Source organism: Oncorhynchus masou, chromosome 18 (genome assembly GCF_036934945.1).
Source record: "Oncorhynchus masou masou isolate Uvic2021 chromosome 18, UVic_Omas_1.1, whole genome shotgun sequence".
NCBI classification, from domain to species: domain Eukaryota; kingdom Metazoa; phylum Chordata; class Actinopteri; order Salmoniformes; family Salmonidae; genus Oncorhynchus; species Oncorhynchus masou.
In genome coordinates, this window is record NC_088229.1 from 40045656 (window position 1) to 40067590 (window position 21935).

Here is a 21935-nt window from a genome sequence, read left to right on the forward strand (position 1 = left end):
CACGTTGTAGGGAGAACGCACATTTTATGGCTTATGAAAGTGTTGAATGAAGTGTTGACAGTGCTGAATAACAACTTCGACATGAACTTACTCATAAAAACTGCCGTGCTTAGCTCTCTGGTGTTGGTAACACAAACAGCACCGACTCACATGTGCCCATTTACAGTAACAAAGCCTTTCTACTGGTGTTTCAACTTCACAATTTAAAAGCTTGTTAACCGGTGGTCACCAACCGGTTTTGATGTTTTTGAAATCTCACAATATCAATTATGCTGTGCACTCTGCTTTCTTTTACAGTCTATGGCTCGAGGGAACTGTGCGGGCACGGTGATCTGAGCTACCTGATTGGCCAGCGGTAGGCCTGTAGGTGCACTTGATTCGCTCTCTGGGCCTGCCGGGCAGGCGGAGTTCTACCTCCGGACGCATGAAATAGTTGAAAATGGGAACACTTTGCCTTCCCGTCGCTAGGGTTGCTGAATCAAGTGCACCCTCTGCCAACAGCCCCCGAAACCAAATATAAAAATGTTAACGTAAGGCTTTATCGTTGTTGTTTTTTTTTTACAGAAATGTTTGGTGATCACCTAGGAATGCCTTGGCGATCGACCAGTCCATCGTGATCGACTGGTTGGTGACCAAGCTTTCAATTGTGAAGTTTAAACACAAAGTAGAAAGGCTGTTACTGTAAATGGGCACATGTGAGTCAGTGCTGTTTGTCACCACCACCAGGACTAGGTTTGAACATGGCAGTCTCTAGACCCTCGAATGCGTCGCTGCTGTTTCTCTGCCCACGCAACAAGCTTCCACTTGATTTAGGCTCTTGTCTACCAATGTGGAGTTGTTACATCTTTGGCCAAAGTCCTAGCTAGTGCATCTGCCATAAAATTGGCACCCAGACCTCTCCGACATGAAGGGGTTAACATCGCAAGCACTAAACAGGACAGGGCCACTTCCTTTTAAGGACTTTAGTCTGGAGAGTTAGATAGGGGGAGGGAAATGTGGAGTGACGAAGAGCGAGCGTTGGGCATAGTAAAGGAGGCAGATTGACAGGGAGAGAGGGAAAGCCGGGAAAAGACACGGGGAGATAAAAAATATATATATATATATGATTAATTTCCATGAGTACAACAGTTGAAGAGGAGCTGAAAATTCGGAGTAATCTCTTGTACTCCAGTATGTAGTGGAAATCCTCTCGCAAAGAGCAGAAAATCGAACAGCCTGTGTGTGGAATGTGTGTGTAATGTGTAATGTTCTCTGTCACACAGTGGTAAACTTGTGGTGGCTGTGGGAAAAGTAGGCCGTTGAGTACATGTTTTCCCAGCGTTTGGCCTGCCCTAGCAATTTCACCGACATACCATACATTTTTCCCCTTACTAGCTGACTTTTCCTTTTTCTTTCTTACCATCGCTGATTTTCCTGGGAACCAAGTTTATTGAGGAAAAATGTACTTACTGTGATATGTGGTTGTCCCACCTAGCTCGCTACCTCAAGATGAATGAACTTTAAGTTGCTCTTAGTCTGCTAAATTACCAAAAAATGTCAAATCATTTTAACAGTCCTTGCTTAGCATGGCTCGTTGTAGCGTGTCCAGGGCCTCTACAATTTGGTAGCGAAACAACAATTTATCACTGGCTTTTGTGTACAAACTCAGCATCCACAGATGACTCTCACATGACGGGAGGTTTCTGAAGCAGCGTGAAACGCAAAACACGGTGCATATTCACTCGCCATGATCACTTATCCACGCCTCCTCGCCACACCACCGCCTTGATGTTCAGAGAAAATGGCGGATTAGACTGGGGTGTGGCTGGATTTACTCAGCCTAGTGACTGGTCTATACAGTGCTGTCAAGTGCTGAGCGGTGCACTTTGGGGAGGGGCCACATTGACTGGTGACGTCTAAATGCAGAACATTATTGATAGCACAGAGGACTATAAGGGTGAATGAAGCCAACCGCGACGTTCCTTGACCCATCATCGTCGGGCCTGTTTTGGAACACGTGTGCATTAAACACAGAGATGTGAGGAAAAACAGCAGGGTTGAAATTGGACAGGACTCGCTGTTAAACAGTGGCAATTGTTACCGGGTAGACTATCCTGGCTAAATAAATAAAAAAAGTGACAGGGCTATAAACGTAAAGGGGAAACACACCCACACAGCTGTGCCCTCTTGAGAGAGTCAGTGAGTGCAGGCGTGTGTATAACAGAGTAACATAGTGAAGTATGAGGGTAAGGCTAACCTTGTCGCCTTGCGGCTTGGGCCTCACTGATCACCGGTTAAGAGGTTGTGTCAAAGCAATCAGCTTAGCAGATGTCCAGCATCCGCACAGAGGAGCATTAGCAACAAGCTTGCAGACACGACCATTTCTGCGTCCGAAGTGGCACCCTATTCAGTATGGCAGATTTTTTGGGGGGGGCTGTGCTGCGCTGCCGCGTGTCTCATAAATTATCTTAATCCTTAGGCTATAGGCTAAGTAAGGGATAATCAACGAGGGGCTATGCGTTCCCTGGAAAATAGTGCATGATGCGGAAGGTGTGTTCCACGACGCGTTAGCAGAGTGGAACTGACCTTCCACGCAGTTGCATTATTTTCCAGGGAACGCATAGAGCCCTGTAGTTGACTATGCCTTTTTATACCATGGCTATAAATGAACATATTTCAAATCCAATTTTATTTGTCACATACGCCGAATACAATCGGTGAAACGCTTACTTACTATCCCTTAACCAACAATGCAGTTTTAGATAAAAAAAAAACTGTTAACGTATTTACTAAATAAACAATCAATTAAGAAAATGTCATAAAAAAAAGTAGGATGGCTGGAGTCTTTGGCCATTTTTAGGACCTTCCTCTGACACCGCCTGGTATAGAGGTCCTGGATGGCAGGAGGCTTGGCCCCAGTGATATACTGGGCCGTACGCACCCCCCTCTGTAGTGCCTTGCGGTCGGAGGCCGAGCAGTTGCCATACCAGGCAGTGATGCAATCAGTCAGGATGCTCTCAATGTTGCAGCTGTAAAACCTTTTGAGGATCTGAGGACCCATGCCAAATCTTTTCAGTCTCCTGAGGGGGAATAGGTGTTGTCGTGCCCTCTTCACGACTGTCTTGGTGTTTTTGGACCATGACAGTTCGTTGGTGATGTAGACTCCCAAGGAACTTGAAGCTCTCAACCTGCTCCAATACAGCCCTGTAAATGAGAATGGGGGTGTGCTCTGTCCTCCTTTTCCTGTAGTCCACGATCATCTCCTTTGTCTTGATCATGTTGAGGGAGAGGTTGTTATCCTGGCACCACATTGCCAGGTCTCAGCCTATAGTCAGAAGGTCAGTCTCATCGTTGTTGGTGTGTCGTCGGTAAACCTTTCTGCTAGAAATGTATTGATTTGCCAATAGAAATGTGACAACATCCACCGAAGTAGCTAGCAAGTTTACTTTACAATAGCTGCCTTGGTAACCAAAAAGACTTGCTAGCGTCGCTAACCAAACCGTCATCCTAGCTTGCTATTATGAAAATCGAATTCACCAATAATGTTTTCAATTCGACTTTTGCTTTCAAAAGCAGCTCAAAAATGGAACATTTAATTATACCGAGCGTTATAAGGTATTAATGCACACTTTTAGAATGAAGAGTTTAACAGTGCCATGGTATAAATCTTGTTAATGTAGCGGTTCCTGTAGTCATTATACACTTCTCCAGGCATTGTGAGATCTGATCATCTGAGCGGTGTGACAACCTTGACTACAATAGACTCTTTTACAGTCGTATACAGCTGTGGCAGTATCTGAGAGCGCGAGAGCGCTCCCAGCCAGCCTAGCCACCTCTGTTCACCCTACTGCTCTCATGGCTGGCTTCGCTCCATTGGCAAGGTCGGCCATGTTGGTTTGGAGACACGGATGCCCCTATCATGCCCTGTCCCCGCGGTGCTCTAACCACAACAGTATGCCAACCGAGCGTGTTCTGACTTAACCCCCCCCGTCCCCTCCTCGTCTCTCTCCCTACAGCCTCACAACAACATTTCCCTTCTTAATGTCCTTGTGTGTTCCTGATCAACCCATTGACACTGGTTGCTACTTCACAGTCCTGTCTTTATTAACAGTCGCTCTGTCTGCGCATATAAGATAATGCTCTGTCGTGTTCATGTGGTGCCAAGAGATAAACACTCGTCCAGGCGTTGTGAGATCTTAGAATCTGGTAAGAACGCAGCCAGCGAGAACAACCAACCACTAACTGTACCCATGTTTGATGACCACGTCACCCCCCCCCCCGTTTGCAATGTTCCACTCCATCACCGAAGCCACGCCCTCCGAGCTTGTGGTTGCCGAGGAGACACGTGAGACTACTGCTCCCTCCCCGGGCTACTCTTCATATGACCCCGTGCTTATCAGACAGGCCTTGACTATAACACCGGGGAGGGGGGTGAGGGAAGAGTACGTGAAAGATAAACAGGGGGGGGGGAGAAATGGACAAAGAGGGAGAGCGAGAGACTGACAAATAATGAGTGGGTATTGAGAAGTGAGAAAGCAACACTGAGGGAGGGTGAGGGAAGCCTACTCAACTAGCAGCAGGACAGTCCGTACACAGCCAGTCTGGTCAATATTCGCACTATCCGTTATCACCATTTTGTTTATGCTCTGTACACAAGAGTGGGATACAACAAACCACTCACACTGACGTTTCTTTGTTTGGAAGTGCTCTCTGACTGCTCCCCTTCTCCTCTGCTCTCTCACATGGGCAGGCTGAGTAGAGCAGTGCCACGTTGATCATCTTCAGCTCTAGCTGCAATTAGCAGGGCCAGCAGACAGTGATAACGTGTAATAGAAATCAATTTAGACATCAGCCAGCGCAGCATATGAATTGCTATCGTAATAGAGGGGGAAAATACCGGGTTAGATAGAGGGTTAATCTGGCATTTAGGAAGAGGTAGTTTCAGGAGGGAAAGGCGGGGGGGGGGTTGTTATGGCAATGAGGTCTTCCTTGTGTTTTGTTGTCAAGGCAACTTCAGGCACTTGATATCCCCCATACGTGACGACAGGCGAGAGCACTTCACACACTCTCCTTACAAACCCCGCAGCACACGCAAATACACATGTCCTTGCACAATGGCACACTTAGTCTACACTCGTTCCCAGAAATGCACTTTAGTATAATGGTTATGACACCCTGAAACGACCATTATGTTAATATAAATCAATACACATAATCAAACGATACAGATTGAAAACACAGAAAGTAGCCTAGAACTAGCCTGCTGTTTCAGCTTTCACATGATGAATCACTTATTTAACTTTATGCCTGGCGAGCTGATGCCCTTTGTGCCAGATTCAGGCAAAGGCCACTGGCCGTGAATTTATTATACTGAAGTGAAATAACTTTTTATTTTAAGTAGCTTAGTCATGCCTATATTTCCTCAAATCCAATTCTACTCAGTCAGTGCTCACGGTTTGGTAAGATGAGCTGATCGCTGATCAGTTTTGCCTTTCGGATCACAATGAATGCACTGTTGGCACTCGTAGCATAACAATTTCACTGTACCCTGCATGTGACTAATAAACTAATCTAATCTACATGGACGAGGGGACCTGATCCTAGATCAGCACTCCTACTCTGAGACACTTGAAATGTACGGGCCCAGATGTGTCACTGACTGTCCTGAAGACGGACAGATCTAGGGCAACGGCAAGAATTACGGTCCTACTCCAGTCTCCTTTTCACCTTATTTATCAACTGATTTACTTATTGGCAATTCCATGGTAGCAGAATGACGCTGACTCTGATTTTTCACTTAAAAGTCTATACTTTACAACCAATGATTGTATAGTTAAACAAACCATACAACTCTATGCACAAGGACGACTTAAAAAATGTTCACTGAAAATGTTATTAAAACACATTTACTTGAAGAACAGTGCAGATGCAAGGTTTGGTAACAGAATGACCGCACAAACCTTAGTTATGTTACCCAACTTTGCGTCTGCACTGTTCTTCAAGCAAATGTGTGTTTTGTTAACTTTTCCGTGGAAATTGTTTAACTTCGCAAACCATACAATTACAATCATTGTTTTTTTGTTTGACATGCATTTTAAAGTCTCAGCATCGCTCTGTTACCGTGGAATTGCCCTTAAGAAAAGGCACATCTCAGTAGGTGTTCCAGGTATCGTCTCAGTAGGTGTTCCAGGTATCGTCTCAGTAGGTGTTCCAGGTATCGTCTCAGTAGGTGTTCCCGGTATCGTCTCAGTAGGTGTTCCCGGTATCGTCTCCGTAGGTGTTCCAGGTATCGTCTCCGTAGGTGTTCCAGGTATCGTCTCCGTAGGTGTTCCAGGTATCGTCTCCGTAGGTGTTCCAGGTATCGTCTCCGTAGGTGTTCCAGGTATCGTCTCCGTAGGTGTTCCAGGTATCTTCTCCGTAGGTGTTCCAGGTATCGTCTCCGTAGGTGTTCCAGGTATCGTCTCCGTAGGTGTTCCAGGTATCGTCTCCGTAGGTGTTCCAGGTATCGTCTCCGTAGGTGTTCCAGGTATCCTCTCCGTAGGTGTTCCAGATATCCTCTCCGTAGGTGTTCCAGGTATCCTCTCAGTAGGTGTTCCAGGTATCCTCTCAGTAGGTGTTCCAGGTATCCTCTCAGTAGGTGTTCCAGGTATCCTCTCAGTAGGTGTTCCAGGTATCCTCTCAGTAGGTGTTCCAGGTATCCTCTCAGTAGGTGTTCCAGGTATCCTCTCAGTAGGTGTTCCAGGTATCCTCTCAGTAGGTGTTCCAGGTATCGTCTCCCGTAGGTGTTCCAGGTATCGTCTCAGTAGGTGTTCCAGGTATCCTCATGGGCAGGGTAGGAAATGAACTAGGCACCGTGGCAGGTAGAAAGAAAATAAAAAAAATGCACAAAATAATCACTAAAGGATGAGAATGCTTTGTAATATTGCTAGTAAGAAGTAGTAATGTGGTTTCTTGCTCAATTTCATTTTTGTGACCTGAATATGTCAAACGAAATAATTTAGGTACAATAGTAAAAACAGAAACAGTTCTACAAATGAACATCAAGAAACGACGAAGTACCGACCCTTTTATGAGCACAATGGAAGTATTTGGGAGTTCTTTTTAATGAGGAATGAAATGTTTTTTATGGAGTGGTCCATGCTCAATCAATCTCAATGTACCCTCAAATATTTGAGTCATTAGGTGAGAGGACAATGTTTCGATGCCCATTTTAAGGGGTGGGCATTTGCCATGGTAACAGGGCATTCTGTGTCTGTCAGAGGATCATCACAGCAGGCAGTTGCAGGAAACACAAACTAATATTTGAAAAACAACCTAGCGTGTGAACAAAACTGTAACTAGCCAAGAAACACAAGGACATAGTATTTTTGGGTCAATTCAACCAATCTGGGCTTTGGATAAAAATACATTTGAAATGTTTCCAAATGCTCTGTGACCACTCGCCCAACAATGTCTCTACCCACATTTGGGTGGAGGGTGTTAACCCTGGGGGTTGGACCTTTTCCCTCTTTTGTTCTCTCTTGCTCTTCTATTGTTCCCACAAGCCGTACAAATGTACAGTACCAATTTGCAGAAAATGAAATTGTAGGACGTAACGTCGTACGAAGTGGGTGACAGGGCCACTTTTTGCTCGGGAGCACCACTTTCAAAACTACAGGCGGAAATGATCCAGGAGTTTAAGAGTGCAACTTTAAGTGTGTGTACTTTACTGTATTTATACTTGGGACATTGCTTTTCACAAAAGAGCTGGAGGACGTCTTTAAGCTGTAGACCGTGGGCCCTAGGGGATAAACTCTGAAGTGTGTCCCAATGAGGAAGGGGAAGGTGAGGGGGTTGAAATGTGTGCCTCTACGTCGGGCCTGCGTTCACATGGCCCAGTTAATGGTTGCTGACAGCTTGGTAATAGAGTGTGAAGGGAGACAGAGGATGGGAACCCTGGGCTGTGGTATTGACACTGTCCTGTCATTTCCCCCCCCCCACCGCCTCACGGACCCCACAGTACACACACTCGCATCACAGGCCTCCAGCTATCTCTCTATAGGAGCGTTCCTCCATTCACTCATTAAACATTCATATTCACAACCGGAGTACACTGGATACATATTCATGATCAACACTGGCCTTCCAGGCAATCCATGCTCCGCTGTCTGTCCGACCCCACTGTCACAGCCCTAAGAGTCTGCGTCTGAGACACCCACGCAACAGGCTGTGCGTTGGGAATTTGGGAAATGTGTGGGTTTGGTGGTGTGCTTTCTTCTTTTGTGTGATTTTTATTTTATATTTTGTCTGTCTTTATAGCAGTGTAGAGTGTGAATACATAAATGTATGCGTGTCGGGTCTCCTTTCATGTGTTTGAGTTTTCTCTGCCGTGTTCGAGAGCGCTCTGCTAGCACTTATGTCAGAGGTCGGAACCACAGGCTCTACAGTTGCAGCGACGTGTGAACTGTGAACAGGAGAGAGTTCACTGCTAACTCTCCCTCTCTCTTTCCCTCCAGCCCCTCCCCCCAGCAGATACAACCGCAGAGTGTCAGGTGAGTTCTGTTTGACGTCACTACTCCCTAATGTAATCTGCAGCGGTGACGTTTTGCATGTTAAGTAGGTGTAGCTGGAGATCTTTGCTCTGGTGTAATCTCACCGGCCCTCTGAATGCCTCCTTGGTGTTGACACTAAGTTACTACTGGTTGTCTTGGTGTATCACACTATATGCTGATAACTTCTCAGGGTGTGTCACACTGGTATTAGTCCCCTGAAGTGTGCTTTACAATGTGTTCCCTCGTTGTGACTAGCACAGTGAGGAATGCCTTACTATGACTTTAGGTGTTGTGTTACAATCTAAGTGTTCCCCCACTAGTGTGCGCGGAGGCCTTCAACCCAGATGACGATGACGAGGTGGAGGAGCCGAGGGTGGTGCATCCCAAAACAGACGAACAGCGCTGCCGGCTGCAGGACGCCTGCAAAGATATTCTACTGTTCAAGACCCTGGAACAGGTATGAAGACGAGGCAGACCGCCGTAACCACAGTGACAGGAAACCCCTTCACTTTATTCCAGTCTACGATGAGCTACACAGTCTCACACCTTCTGTCAATAACCCCCGAGAAGTGGAATCAATTAGCATAATAAATAATCGGCATTAAAATCCGTCAGTTTTAGCTAGAGATTGTATCTTTTTTTTGTTGTTGCACGATGTCGCACCTGCGGTGAAAGGTGGCAGAGCTAGAGCGGTGTTTGTCAGACCATGAGACATCCCGAAAATCGATCTTCTCACGCCTGTAGAGTCCAAACGGTTTGGCCTACAAACCCCTCTGTGGAAAGATGAGACTCTCATGAACACAAGAGTCTCTACGGAAAGGCGAGTCTCTCACAAACGCATACATGTCGGTTGTTTTGCTCTAGGACCCCTCACAAGACTTTTCAGAAGGTAGCTAGGTACTAGTTTTTTTTAAATGTATGGATGTATAGATAGTTTGGTGCTTAAAGTGGTTAAATACATCAAAAACAAACAAAAAAGGTGTAGAACAGTCATTTAAGAGAATATTACGCCAAATAACATATCTACCGTAGCTTTGATTGGACTGATCATGTCAACATCATACTTTCAAAGTCTTAGCTAGCTAGACAAGCAGTCATCATGAATCATGTCGACAAACTACTGGCAAACCCTTTCCAATCCTTCTCGTATGAAGAGAAAATATAGATAAAACGTATCTGTGCTCATCGGCCATTGGTCATAAGCGTTACACAACAAGTCGGAAATCGCAAATTCAACAATGAGTGGTTTGGAAGGAATCAGTGGGAAAATGCAAGCGTCCCAAAGCAATCACTATTTTGCTTCCCCTGCTTGCTATTCAGTGGAGAGGGAGTGTGGTCCAAGTCCGGGTTTAAGGATTTAAAACCTCTGTCTGAAAGGGCCTCTTTTTTCCCAAACTTTAAAATGGTGAACATTCACACATGACACCATGGGCTGGAATTCATTGGCCACGCTGTCAATCCAGCATGACTTCATCCAGAGAATGCCAGACTTTGACTACGTTTGATGACAGTTTGCCCACAAGGCGGACCGCCGCGCCACCTTCCTGTTCAAGTGAGCACAGCACAGCAAAGTCCAAAGATACACTGCTCAAAAAAATAAAGGGAACACTTAAACAACACAATGTAACTCCAAGTCAATCACACTTCTGTTAAATCAAACTGTCCACTGAGGAAGCAACACTGATTGACAATAAATTTCACATGCTGCTGTGCAAATGGAATAGACACGGGGTGGAAATTATAGGCAATTAGCAAGACACCCCCAATAATGGAGTGGTTCTGCAGGTGATAACCACAGACCACTTCTCAGTTCCTATGCTTCCTGGCTGATGTTTTGGTCACTTTTGAATGCTGACGGTGCTTTCACTCAAGTGGTAGCATGAGACGGAGTCTACAACCCACACAAGTGGCTCAGGTAGCGCAGCTCATCCAGGATGGTACATCAATGCGAGCTGTGGCAAGAAGGTTTGCTGTGTCTGTAAGCGTAGTGTCCAGAGCATGGAGGCGCTACCAGGAGACAGGCCAGTACATCAGGAGACGTGGAGGAGGCCGTAGGAGGGCAACAACCCAGCAGCAAGACCGCTACCTCCACCTTTGTGCAAGGAGGAGCACTGCCAGAGCCCTGCAAAATGACCTCCAGCAGGCCACATCAAACGGTCAGAAACAGACTCCATGAGGGTGGTATGAGGGCCCGACATCCACAGGTGGGGGTTGTGCTTACAGCCCAACACCGTGCAGGACATTTGGCATTTGCCAGAGAACACCAAGAGTGGCAAATTCGCCACTGGCGCCCTGTGCTCTTCACAGATGAAAGCAGATTCACACTGAGCACATGTGACAGTCTGGAGACGCTGTGAAGAATGTTCTGCTGCCTGCAACATCCTCCAGCATGACCAGTTTGGCGGAGGGTCAGTCATGGTGTGGGGTGGCATTTCTTTGGGGGTCCGCACAGCCCTCCATGTGCTCGCCAGAGGTAGCCTGACTGCCGTTAGGTACCGAGATGAGATCCTCAGACCCCTTGTGAGACCATATGCTGGTGCGGTTGGCCCTGGGTTCCTCCTAATACAAGACAATGCTGGACCTCATGTGGCTGGAGTGTGTCAGCAGTTCCTGCAAGAGGAAGGCATTGATGCTATGGACCGCCCGTTCCCCAGACCTGGGATATCAGACCAGCACATCTGGGACATCATGTCTCGCTCCATCCACCAACGCCACATTGCACCACAGACTGTCCAGGAGTTGGCGGATGCTTTAGTCCAGGTCTGGGAGGAGATCCCTCAGGAGACCATCCGCCACCTCATCAGGAGCATGCCCAGGCGTTGTAGGGAGATCATACAGGCACGTGGAGGCCACATACACTACTGAGCCTCATTTTGACTTTTTTTAAGGACATTACATCAAAGTTGGATCAGCCTGTAGTGTGGTTTCCACTTTAATTTTGAGTGTGACTCCAAATCCAGACCTCCATGGGTTGATAAATTTGATTTCCATTGATCATTTTTGTGTGATTTTGTTGTCAGCAAATTCAACTATGTAAAGAAAAAAGTATTTAATAAGAATATTTCATTCATTGAGATCTAGGATGTGTTATTTTAGTGTTCCCTTTATTTTTTTTGAGCAGTGTATATCTGGTATGCTGCTAAATGCAGTAAATAATGTAATATTCCAGGGATATATGAATACTTGTAGCTAAGAAAGTAATACTTAAGTGTATGTTGTGTTGTAAGCTGGCAGTAGCCCACGTGTCTCACCCTTAGAATACACTGTTCGGATCTGGTGGTGCACATGTAGCCTACTGCCTGATTTAGAGTAATGTCATTGAATATTGTAAGAGGTTTTGTTGTCTGCTTATATGCCCCCATTATTTCAAATCAAATATTATTTGATACAACAGTGAAATGCTTACTTCCAATCCCTTAACCTTCAATACAGTTAAGAAAATACCACAAAAAAAGTAAGAGATAAGAATAACAAATAATTAAAGAGCAGCAGTACATAACAATAGCGGGGATATATTCAGGGGGTACCGGTACAGAGTCAATGTGCGGTGGCATCGGTGTCGACGTAATTGAGGTAATTTGTACATGTAGGTAGAGTTATTAAAGTGACTATGCAAAAAGAATAAAAGAGAGTAGCAGCAGTTTAGAAGGGGGGGAGGCAATGCAAATGGTCCAGGTTGCCATTTGATTAGCTGTTCAGGAGTATTATGGCTTGGGGGTAGAAGCTGTTTAGAAGCATCTTGGACCTATCTTGGACTTGGCGCTCCGGTACCACTTGCCGTGTGGCAGCAGAGAGAACACTCTATGACTAGGGTGGCTGGAGTCTTTGGCAATTTTTAGGGCCTTCCACTGATACTGCCTTGTATAAAGGTCCTGGATGGCAGGAAGTTTGACCCCGGTGATGTCCTGGGCCGTACGCACTACCCTTCTGTTGTCATCAGCAAACTTAATGATGGTGTTGGAGTTGTGCCTGGCCGTGCAGTCATGAGTGAACAGGGAGTACAGGAGGGGACTGAGCATGCAACCCTGAGGGGCTCCAGTGTTGAGGATCAGCATGGTGGATGTGTTGTTACCTACCCTCACCACCTGGGTGCGGCCTGTCAGGAAGTCCAGGATTCAGTTGCAGAGGGAGGTGTTTAGGTCCAGGGTCCTTAGCTTATTGATGAGTTTTGAGGTGCACTATGGTGTGGAACACTGAGCTGTCGTCAATGAATAGCATTCTCACATAGGTGTTCCTTTTGTCCAGGTGGGAAAGGGCAGTGTGTAGTGCAATAGAGATTGCATCGTCTGTGGATTTGTTGGTGCAGTATGCAAATTGGAGTTTCTCGTGTTTTTGGGATAATGATGTTGATGTGAGCCATGACCAGCTTGTCAAAGCATTTCATGGGTACAGATGTGAGTGCTACGGGTCAGTAGTAATTTAGGCAGGTTACCTTAGTGTTCTTGGGCACAGGGACTATGGTGGTCTGCTTGATGCATGTTGGTATTACTGATTCAGACAGGGAGAGGTTGAAAATGTTAGTAACGACACACTTGCCAGTTGGTCAGCGCATGCTCGCAGTACACATCCTGGTAATCCGTCTGGCCCTGCGGCCTTGTGAATGTTGACCTGTTTGAAGGTCTCACTCACATCGGCTGCGGAGAGCGTGATCACGCAGTCGTCTGGAACTTCTGATGCTCTCATGCATGTTTCAGTGTTACTTGCCTCGAAGCGAGCATAGACGTTATTTAGCTCGTCCGGTAGGCTTGTGTCACTGGGCAGCTCTCGGCTGTGCTTCCCTTTATAGTCGGCAATGGTTTGCAAGCCCTGCCACATCCGACGAGCGTCGGAGCCGGTGTAGTACTATTCGATCTTAGTACTGTATTGATGTTTTGCCTGTGATGGTTCGTCGGAGGGCATAGTGGGATTTCTTATAAGCTTCCTGGTTAGAGTCCTGCTCCTTGAATGCGGCACCTTTGGCAGCATCCTCGAGTCTTCTTGAGTTTGACGCTACAAGCTAAGCACACTTTAATTCAGGGGGTTTCTGCCATTCTCCTCTGCAGATCATCTCAAGCCCTGTCAAACCCTCCCCTAACCTGGACGATGCTGGGCCAATTGTGCGCCGCCCTATGGGACTCTTAATCACGGCTGGTTGTGTTACAGCCCTGGATCGAACCCGGGCCTGTAGTGACGCCTTAGTGTGCCTTAGACCGCCCCGCCACTCGGGAAGCCCAAATGATTTATTTTTCAACAAAAGGTTCAGTAATGGACCCATGTAATTCCAGTTGATATTGCGAGGGTTGTTTTGTTTGCGCAATACGCTGTCTGGGCGTCAGTATTTTGTCTATAAGTGGATCCTCGTGATTGTATTTTCCTTACTTTTTAGACCACTTAGGCCTATTAAAATACTTCAAATGTTAGGCTGTCTTTCTAGCTCTCAATTTTCAAATCAATTCAGTTGACTTTATTGACATGGCAAGTTAAATGAAATTTATTTATATAGCCCTTCGTACATCAGCTGATATCTCAAAGTGCTGTACAGCAATGCAGGTGTAGAAGCACGGTGGCTAGGAAAAACTCCCGAGAAAGGCCAAAACCTAGGAAGAAACCTAGAGGAACCAGGCTATGTGGGGTGGCCAGTCCTCTTCGGGCTGTGCCGGGTGGAGATTATAACAGAACATGGCCAAGATGTTCAAATGTTCATAAATGACCAGCATGGTCCAAGGCAGAACAGTTGAAACTGGAGCAGCAGCACGGCCAGGTGGACTGGGGACAGCAAGGAGTCATCATGTCAGGTAGTCCTGAGGCATGGTCCTAGGGCTCAGGTCCTCTGAGAGAGAGAAAGAAAGAGAGAAGGAGAGAATTAGAGAACACACTTAAATTCACACAGGACACCAGATAGGACAGGAGAAGTACTCCATATAAAACAAACTGACCCTAGCCCCCCGACACATAAACTACTGCAGCATAAATACTGGAGGCTGAGACGGGAGGGGTCAGGAGACACTGTGGCCCCATCCGAGGACACCCCCGGACAGGGCCAAACAGGAAGGATATAACCCCACCCACTTTGCCAAAGCACAGCCCCCACACCACTAGAGGGATATCTTCAACCACCAACTTACCATCCTGAGACAAGGCTGAGTATAGCCCACAAAGATCTCTACTGCTCTGCTCCCCTGGAGCAGAGTGAGCACAGCCTGTCCTCTCTGGGCAGCCAGGTTTGCCTGTGATGACCGGTCCCTATAGCCAGATTGCTCACTGAGTCTGTACCTCGTCAGTGTTTTCCTCAGTGTTCTGTCTGTCACAGTAGTCAGACAGTCTGACACCATGTACTGTCTGTTTAGAGACGATTAGCATTGAAGTTTTAGATTTTTTTGTTGACTTTCTAGTAGGTGATATCTTTATTTTTGCTTTGTGATGATTTGGTTGGGACATATTTTCTGAGTGTTTTCTCTCTTTATGTGTGGTGACTAAAAGAAGAGTCAAGTTAAGGCCTCAACGTCTTGCGACATCTACCTGAATTTCTGTCGGTGTCCATTTTGAAAAGTGCTGAACGAACAGGCCCACCTTGTCGTAGCTCATTTGCTTGCACTTGCTTATACTTAGCTCTAAGTGCTAATGATATAAAAACAAAGATTATGAATTTACTGAACATAATTGTAATGGTTGTGTATGTTTCAGAAGTCGTGTCGGCATTCGTTTATTATTGAAGGAGAACACGGTTCTTATCAAGTTACACGAATCCACAAGGAGTCAGTAGAAACCATTTTTATTTAAGCATGTCAGCCGCATCAGTTTTTAGAAAGGAAGTAAATGAGACTGAATGAGCTGTTTCGCTGCCAGACGAAGCCCAGCTGATAAGGTGTAGCGGTGGTAAGGATTCACTCCACAGTGCTGAAAGGAAAGCGCTGCTGTCGGAACAGCTTTTATCTAGGCCCTAATAGTTTTTGGGCACCGTTTGTCACCATTTACAGTGCAATTAATGTGTTGGGTTGTTTGTTTTTTAAATTGGTCGAGTTTGCCCCACCAAGATTTTCATGCTCAAATTGGCACTGAGTAAGACCAAATTAAATTCTGTTACTTATTTGTTTGATACCTTAAGGGGGCCTACAACTCCAAATCAAATAGCTGAATGATCCTTGGTATGACAATCTTAAAACAATTCCATATGCTTAGTAGAACTCACAAATGCGAGTGAAATGCACTGTGGAACCCTGACCTCCCGCCAACGTGGCTAGTGAAATAGACATCTACCTGCCAATGCCAAAATCTAGCTGGATTTGGCAGGTGGCGGGTGTTAATCACCCCCTCCTCTCCTGCCTGCCTGTCCTCTCCCTCACAGGAGCAGTTCTCGGAAGTCCTGGACGCCATGTTTGAACTGCGCGTACAGCCCCAGGAGCATGTCATCGACCAGGGAGACGACGGAGACAACTTCTACGTTATCGAGAGGTGTGCGTAGTTACTTAGGAATCTTAACAATCAAGGCATTCACTAGGAAGCAGCATTCATAACAAACACACCTCCACTCATCTTCCAATAAGCCCCCCTTGGGCATGATCCTCGAGTTGTTTGGTAGTGGCCCCAGCCGACTTGTAAGTCGCTTTGGACAAAAGCGTCTGCTAAATGGGATATATTATTATATATTATTGTTTTGTCTGCCGTGCGTCCTGGGACTAGCCTCTATGTCTGTGTCCCAAAAGGCACCTTTTTCCTTTATATGGTGCACTTTCTTTTGACCAGAGCCCATATGGCCTTGGTCAAAAGAAGTGGGCTACATCGGTAATAGGCTATGTCCCAAATGGCACCCTGTGAGTGGGCTTATTCCCGCCGCGCCTTAAGCTCCTTCCTCAGTCATGCTAGTACCTCAGCCTGGGAGGCTTAGGTCTAGATGCACGTCATAAGCATGTTAAACCAATTCCCCCCTACGCTCTGCCTTGCAAAGCATCATGGGAAACACTTTGGTCACCTACATGGCCAGGTGATCATCATACTAATCCCCCCCCAAACAAAGTTAATGCTCCACCAGCAACCACAAAGTGAATTCCCAGAACTGGACTCGTAGTACTCTTGGTCCCCCCCCCCCCCCGGTTGGTCAATCCCAAGAGTGGTGCGTAATGGTCTTAAAAAAAACATGAACTGCATGCAGCTCCAAACTACAGATGAGAGATTTATATCAGTGATCAACTTTATTGTAGATGAAGAGTCGTCTGCATGGTTTCCAAATATCTCATGTTTGAGTTTTCTAATATTATTAGACCATTCTTAATTTCTCTTTTGTCTCGCTCTCTACTCTCTCGCCCCTGTTTTTTTCTCTCTTTCCTTTCTCTCTTCCTCTCTCCTTTCTTTCAGAGGAATCTATGACATAGTGGTACTGATTGATGGCGTAGGGACGTGTGTGGGGCAGTATGACAACAAAGGCAGCTTCGGGGAGTTGGCACTGATGTACAACACCCCCCGCGCTGCCACTATTATTGCCACCCAGGAGGGGGCGCTCTGGGGTCTGGTGAGAGTGATACACCCACACTGCCCTGACCCTTGACCTCAAGTTCACACTGCTGTGCTTTACCACAGCACCTCCCTGTGGACACCAGGGAGAATAACACAGTGGCCATATATTAGAGATACATTATGTTTTGAGCAAAATAGTTGGGGGTTTTTAGACAGCATTGCGAAATTGAAGTTGACAGTTCAAGGAGTTGACAGTTCAGCCTCTTTTAGTGGGGTGATTTCAGCCTACATCACCAAGCAGTAAATAAGGTAATAGACCAATAAGAAAGAGCTCCAAACCTCTCAGCCAATAACAGCTAGTTTCAGTTTTCCCCTCCCCACTCAGACAACTCCCTGACACTCTCAAACAGTCCTAGCAACATTCTTGCTTCTAAAATTGCCCTTTGCTAAGAAGCTATTTTAGTTTGTTTTCAATTAAAATAGTAAAAAATAATCACAGTAAGGTACTTAATTGTTACCCAGAAATGATTTGCTATTGAAAAAAAAAAATAATGATCCTTTTTTAAAGACCGTTGCATTGGACTTTGAAGTGAATCAGGTCAAGTCAAATGTTATTGGTCACATACACATGGTTAGCAGATGTTATTGGTCACATACACATGGTTAGCAGATGTTATTGCGAGTGTAGCGAAATGCTTGTGCTTCTAGTTCCAACAGTGCAGCAATATCTAACAAGTAATACCTAACAATTCCACAACAAATACCTTATACACACAAGCCTAAGTAAAGGAATGGAATAAGAATGTATAAATATATGGATGAGCAATGTCAGATCGGCATAGGCTAACATGCAATACATAGTATAGAATACAGTATATACATATGCGAGAAATGTAAACATTTTTAAAGTGGCATTATTAAAGTGACTAGTGTTCCATTTTATTAAAGTGGCCAATGATTTCAGGTCTTTGAAAAGTGAAACATTAGGCGCTAGGGAGGCTGGAGTGGATCTTTAATGTGTCGTCGATAGGTCTTAGATATTGTGCTTTTGAGATTCTTTGAGCTTTAAGACTCTTTTGTGTAAATGAATAGCGATATAACAGTTGAATTAATGATTTATTGTTTATATTATTAGATGATTGTAAATGTTATAGAAGATTAGTAGATGGATATTATAGGAAATGATGGCAGATCTATCCATAACTTTCCCCCACTAGAAATGTATAACATAAGAAGGAAATAGCCGGTCTGTGTTTAGCCTATGTTGGTGTGATTGAGTGTTATCCTGCCTGTCTGTGTGACCATGACCGATGCTGTCTGTGACACTACCAGGACCGGGCCACGTTCCGTAGGCTCATTGTGAAGAACAATGCCAAGAAGAGAAGGCTGTACGAGCAATTTGTGGAGTCTGTGCCTCTACTGAAGTCTCTGGAGGTGAGGGGAAGATGGACAGTGATACATTGTAGCACTGAAATGGCCACCTTGCCTTTGCTTTTCCTTAACAAACCTCTCTCCCGCTCTTTTACCTCTCTTAGTTATCCGAGAGGATGAAAATTGTGGATGTATTAGGAATGAAGACGTTTTCCGATGGAGAACGCATCATCATGCAGGTAGGACAGTTCTCCATTAACGTACTGGAGGTTGTCTTGGCATTACTGTAATGACGACCGGGAAGAGTTGTAAATGTGACAGTCCCTGTTGGTTTGTGTTGCGGTGTAGGGGGACAAGGCAGATTGTTTCTACATCGTGGAGACTGGAGAAGTGAAGATTATGATGAAGAGCAAAGTAAGTCTACTTCCTCCTTTTCTCATCCCCTCGTTTCTGTCTGTGCCTCATCACCAGATAATAAAAAATATTATATTTTTTTAAAGGCTTTGTTTTATGTTCAAGTCACCCTGTTTTTTTTCTTTTCTCTCTCTCCTTTTTTCTCATATGTACTACATAACACACCTGCGCCCAAAGACAAAGATGGTATGACTGATCATTTGAATTGTCATATTAATATGAAGAATAATACGAGTTGAGCACAGTGATCATTTTGAAAAAAATCTAACAATTGTGATTCGAATCTGAATATTTGTCATTCATAATCAACAAAATGTTTTTTAAATGATATTTTAGCTAGCTAAGTAGCTATGGTTCCTAACGTTAACTAGCGCTAGTTGGCTGTACCGGCGCCAAAACTCCTTCTCATCCAAATAACTTCTCCATCTGATACCTTTTTAGTAAATGGTGAGCCAACCATTTTGTTTCCAGCACTTTTATATAAGACAGAACGGTGCAAGACAGCACATTTCCAGATCCTGTCAACCTTCTGCTATGAGTTTTAAAAAAAAATTTAAATTAGAATTTTTTTCATATGAACATTTGAATTTTCGGAACACATTGTTTGTGTGCTGCTTTGTGTCTGCATGTCCATTATTGTGTATTAATTGGTGTTGTATGTATTAGCTGCTGCAGTCAAATTTCCCCTTTTGTGATCAGTAATGTAATTTTTCTCAATAGTGAGTTTTCTCATGGTTCTGTCCAGACTTGGGTTCAAATACAATTTAGGGTATTTCAATTACTTTCAAAATGTCTTAGAAAGGAAGTCTTTTGATTTTCTACAAGTAGCTGAATATTGGAATGTATTTCAAAGTACACTTGGAAAGTATTGGCGTGTATTTGAAAATACAAATATATTAAATACACCATGCATTTAAACTGTTCAGCTATCTATAGGAAGTTATTTGTCTCTGATTTGGCCACATTATTTGAAAATACTCAAATACACAGAAAACAAGTATTTAAATTAAAAATGCCCATATATTTGAACCCAGGTCTGACTCTGTCCCTCTGCAGCAGACATGGCCTATACACAACACGTTTGGGCTTCCTTGGTGCTCGTGCTCCATGCTAAAACATAATTTTGTGAATATTTGAATCGCAACCAATGATTTTGAATCCGCTACATATTATTCAAATAAGAGTAAACAAATCAAGTAATCTTTTCTGTGCCCCTCCCAAAACAAAACTCCTCTCTCCCCCAGACAAAGGCGAACCAGGAGGATAATGTGGAGGTTGAGATCACCCGCTGTAGCAGGGGTCAGTACTTTGGGGAGCTGGCCCTGGTCACCAACAAGCCCCGTGCTGCATCAGTGTATGCTGTGGGAGAGGTCAAGTGCTTGGGTAAGGCCCCGCCATACGTTTACAGATATGTGTGTGCACGCATGTGTTTGTGTTTATTTTGACACAGACACACACATGAGTGGGTGTCCATCTGCATGACAGAGAGAGAGATTTTCTGTTTGTTGTGTCTCCCTGAATCTCTTAATGGTAGAATACTGGCTTGTAAGTGTTGTATATGAATATCTCCCCCCTAAACGCATAGCTGCACAGCTGTTTCCCTTAGACGTACTCGTGATAATGTTCAGCTCTTATGAATTCAAAAGTGTTTGCACATCTCACAATTCTCCAGGCGTATGGTTAGGGTACCGACATTGTCATTTGAATTAAATAACAATATCTGCTCACTTTAGCGTGCTCCACTATAGTTTTATTGCAATGTTTTGACTGGAAGGTCTGGAGTGTTTACGCTAAGCATGGCAAAGAACCTTCGGAAATAAACTATACAGGAGGATACGCTATAACAGGGTGATATTCATTAGTGCGCACCGTAGTGAAGTGTTTTGCAACGGAACATGAAAACAATTGCTTCCGTTTGGTTGTTAGATTGACACCTGTGTCATATTCACTATCTGTTGTGCAGCTGTGTGAGTGATGCTGTCGCCTGTGTTTTTCAGTAATAGACATTCAGGCGTTTGAGCGTCTGCTGGGTTCCTGTAAGGAGATCATGAAGAGGAACATCACCCACTACGAGGAGCAGCTGGTAGCTCTGTTTGGCTCCAGCATGGACCTGAGAGACTGACCACCCTTCTCCGTGCCTTACACAAGCAAATTTACATGAATGAAAAGATACCTACACATTCAGACGCACCACTTACATAGTATAAGTACACCCTGACACACAGATTTTCTAGCTCAACCCTCCTTTATAAGCTCACTAATAGGTGTACACACACTTTCTACTCACCCCGAAATATCACACGCCCTCTTACAGTTGCTTGAACCTGCTTCAGCCTCTTTGTTTGAATTGAAAAAGCAATGTCCCTGCTGATACAACCCTGCCACCGCCACAGCACAGCAAGGACATACTACACGCATGCACTCAGACATGAAGGCTTGTCCTTTCTCTCTCACAGATGCACACACACACACCAACCCTCAGCGAAGGACCCATGCGCACACACAGGCACCACCCACACTTTCAAATACAGACACCTGGTGAAAAAGAAAATACATTTAAAAAGAGAGCAAATTAAAAAAGTAAAAAATGCAAAGGTTTAAAGAGAAGTTTTAGAATCATTTTATGAAGATAAACCGAAGCTTTGATAAAATATGATTTAAATAAAAAAGTGTTTATTTGGGGTTGAGTCCTTTCTGAAAGCTCTCCTGCTGTTGTTGATTGATTCAGTTAGTGCCGGTGATTACCACAGAGGACCCTACGTTTCAGGGCTATTGTTATCATTAATCCACACATGTTGTATTGATTAATGTATTATATATTCATTATTTTGTTTTACTTTGATCAATTCAGATATAAAGCACCATCTCCGACAATGTCAAACAAAAATATAGTGCTTATTTCTCCTTGATCATTCTGAATGAGTTGTCCTGGATAAGAATAAAGCAAACATTTTTATTATATTGCTGTGTCAGTGTGTTGGTTGTATTGGGTGAAAATATACATTTCATGTTATGGTTTCCTGATTATAGAAGAGACATTGTTTGATATGGGAGGAGGGGGGGGGGTCACCCCTATTTAATCATCCAATAACTGAGTTTATATGGTTTATTTCCTGTCGTTTTCTAAAATATGCTATGACCCATTTTTATACCTTTATTTAACTAGGCAAATCAATTAAGAACAAATTATTATGTACAATAACGGCCTAC

The 21935-nt window shown here is 44.6% G+C and overlaps 1 protein-coding gene across 1 annotated transcript in view; it reads left to right on the top strand.

Annotated features, from left to right (window-relative positions):
- The window catches only part of LOC135504583 (cAMP-dependent protein kinase type II-alpha regulatory subunit-like), a 42925-nt gene extending 21239 nt beyond the window's left edge, over nucleotides 1–21686 (top strand). The window contains exons 2-10 of the mRNA XM_064923295.1: nucleotides 8475–8510; nucleotides 8831–8967; nucleotides 15835–15941; nucleotides 16842–16995; nucleotides 18273–18374; nucleotides 18476–18550; nucleotides 18660–18725; nucleotides 19970–20108; nucleotides 20723–21686. Of these exons, the coding sequence (XP_064779367.1) occupies nucleotides 8475–8510; nucleotides 8831–8967; nucleotides 15835–15941; nucleotides 16842–16995; nucleotides 18273–18374; nucleotides 18476–18550; nucleotides 18660–18725; nucleotides 19970–20108; nucleotides 20723–20847 (941 nt within the window). The 3' untranslated portion in view covers nucleotides 20848–21686. The remainder of the gene's footprint in view (nucleotides 1–8474; nucleotides 8511–8830; nucleotides 8968–15834; nucleotides 15942–16841; nucleotides 16996–18272; nucleotides 18375–18475; nucleotides 18551–18659; nucleotides 18726–19969; nucleotides 20109–20722) is intronic.
- The last annotated feature ends 249 nt before the right edge of the window (nucleotides 21687–21935 follow it).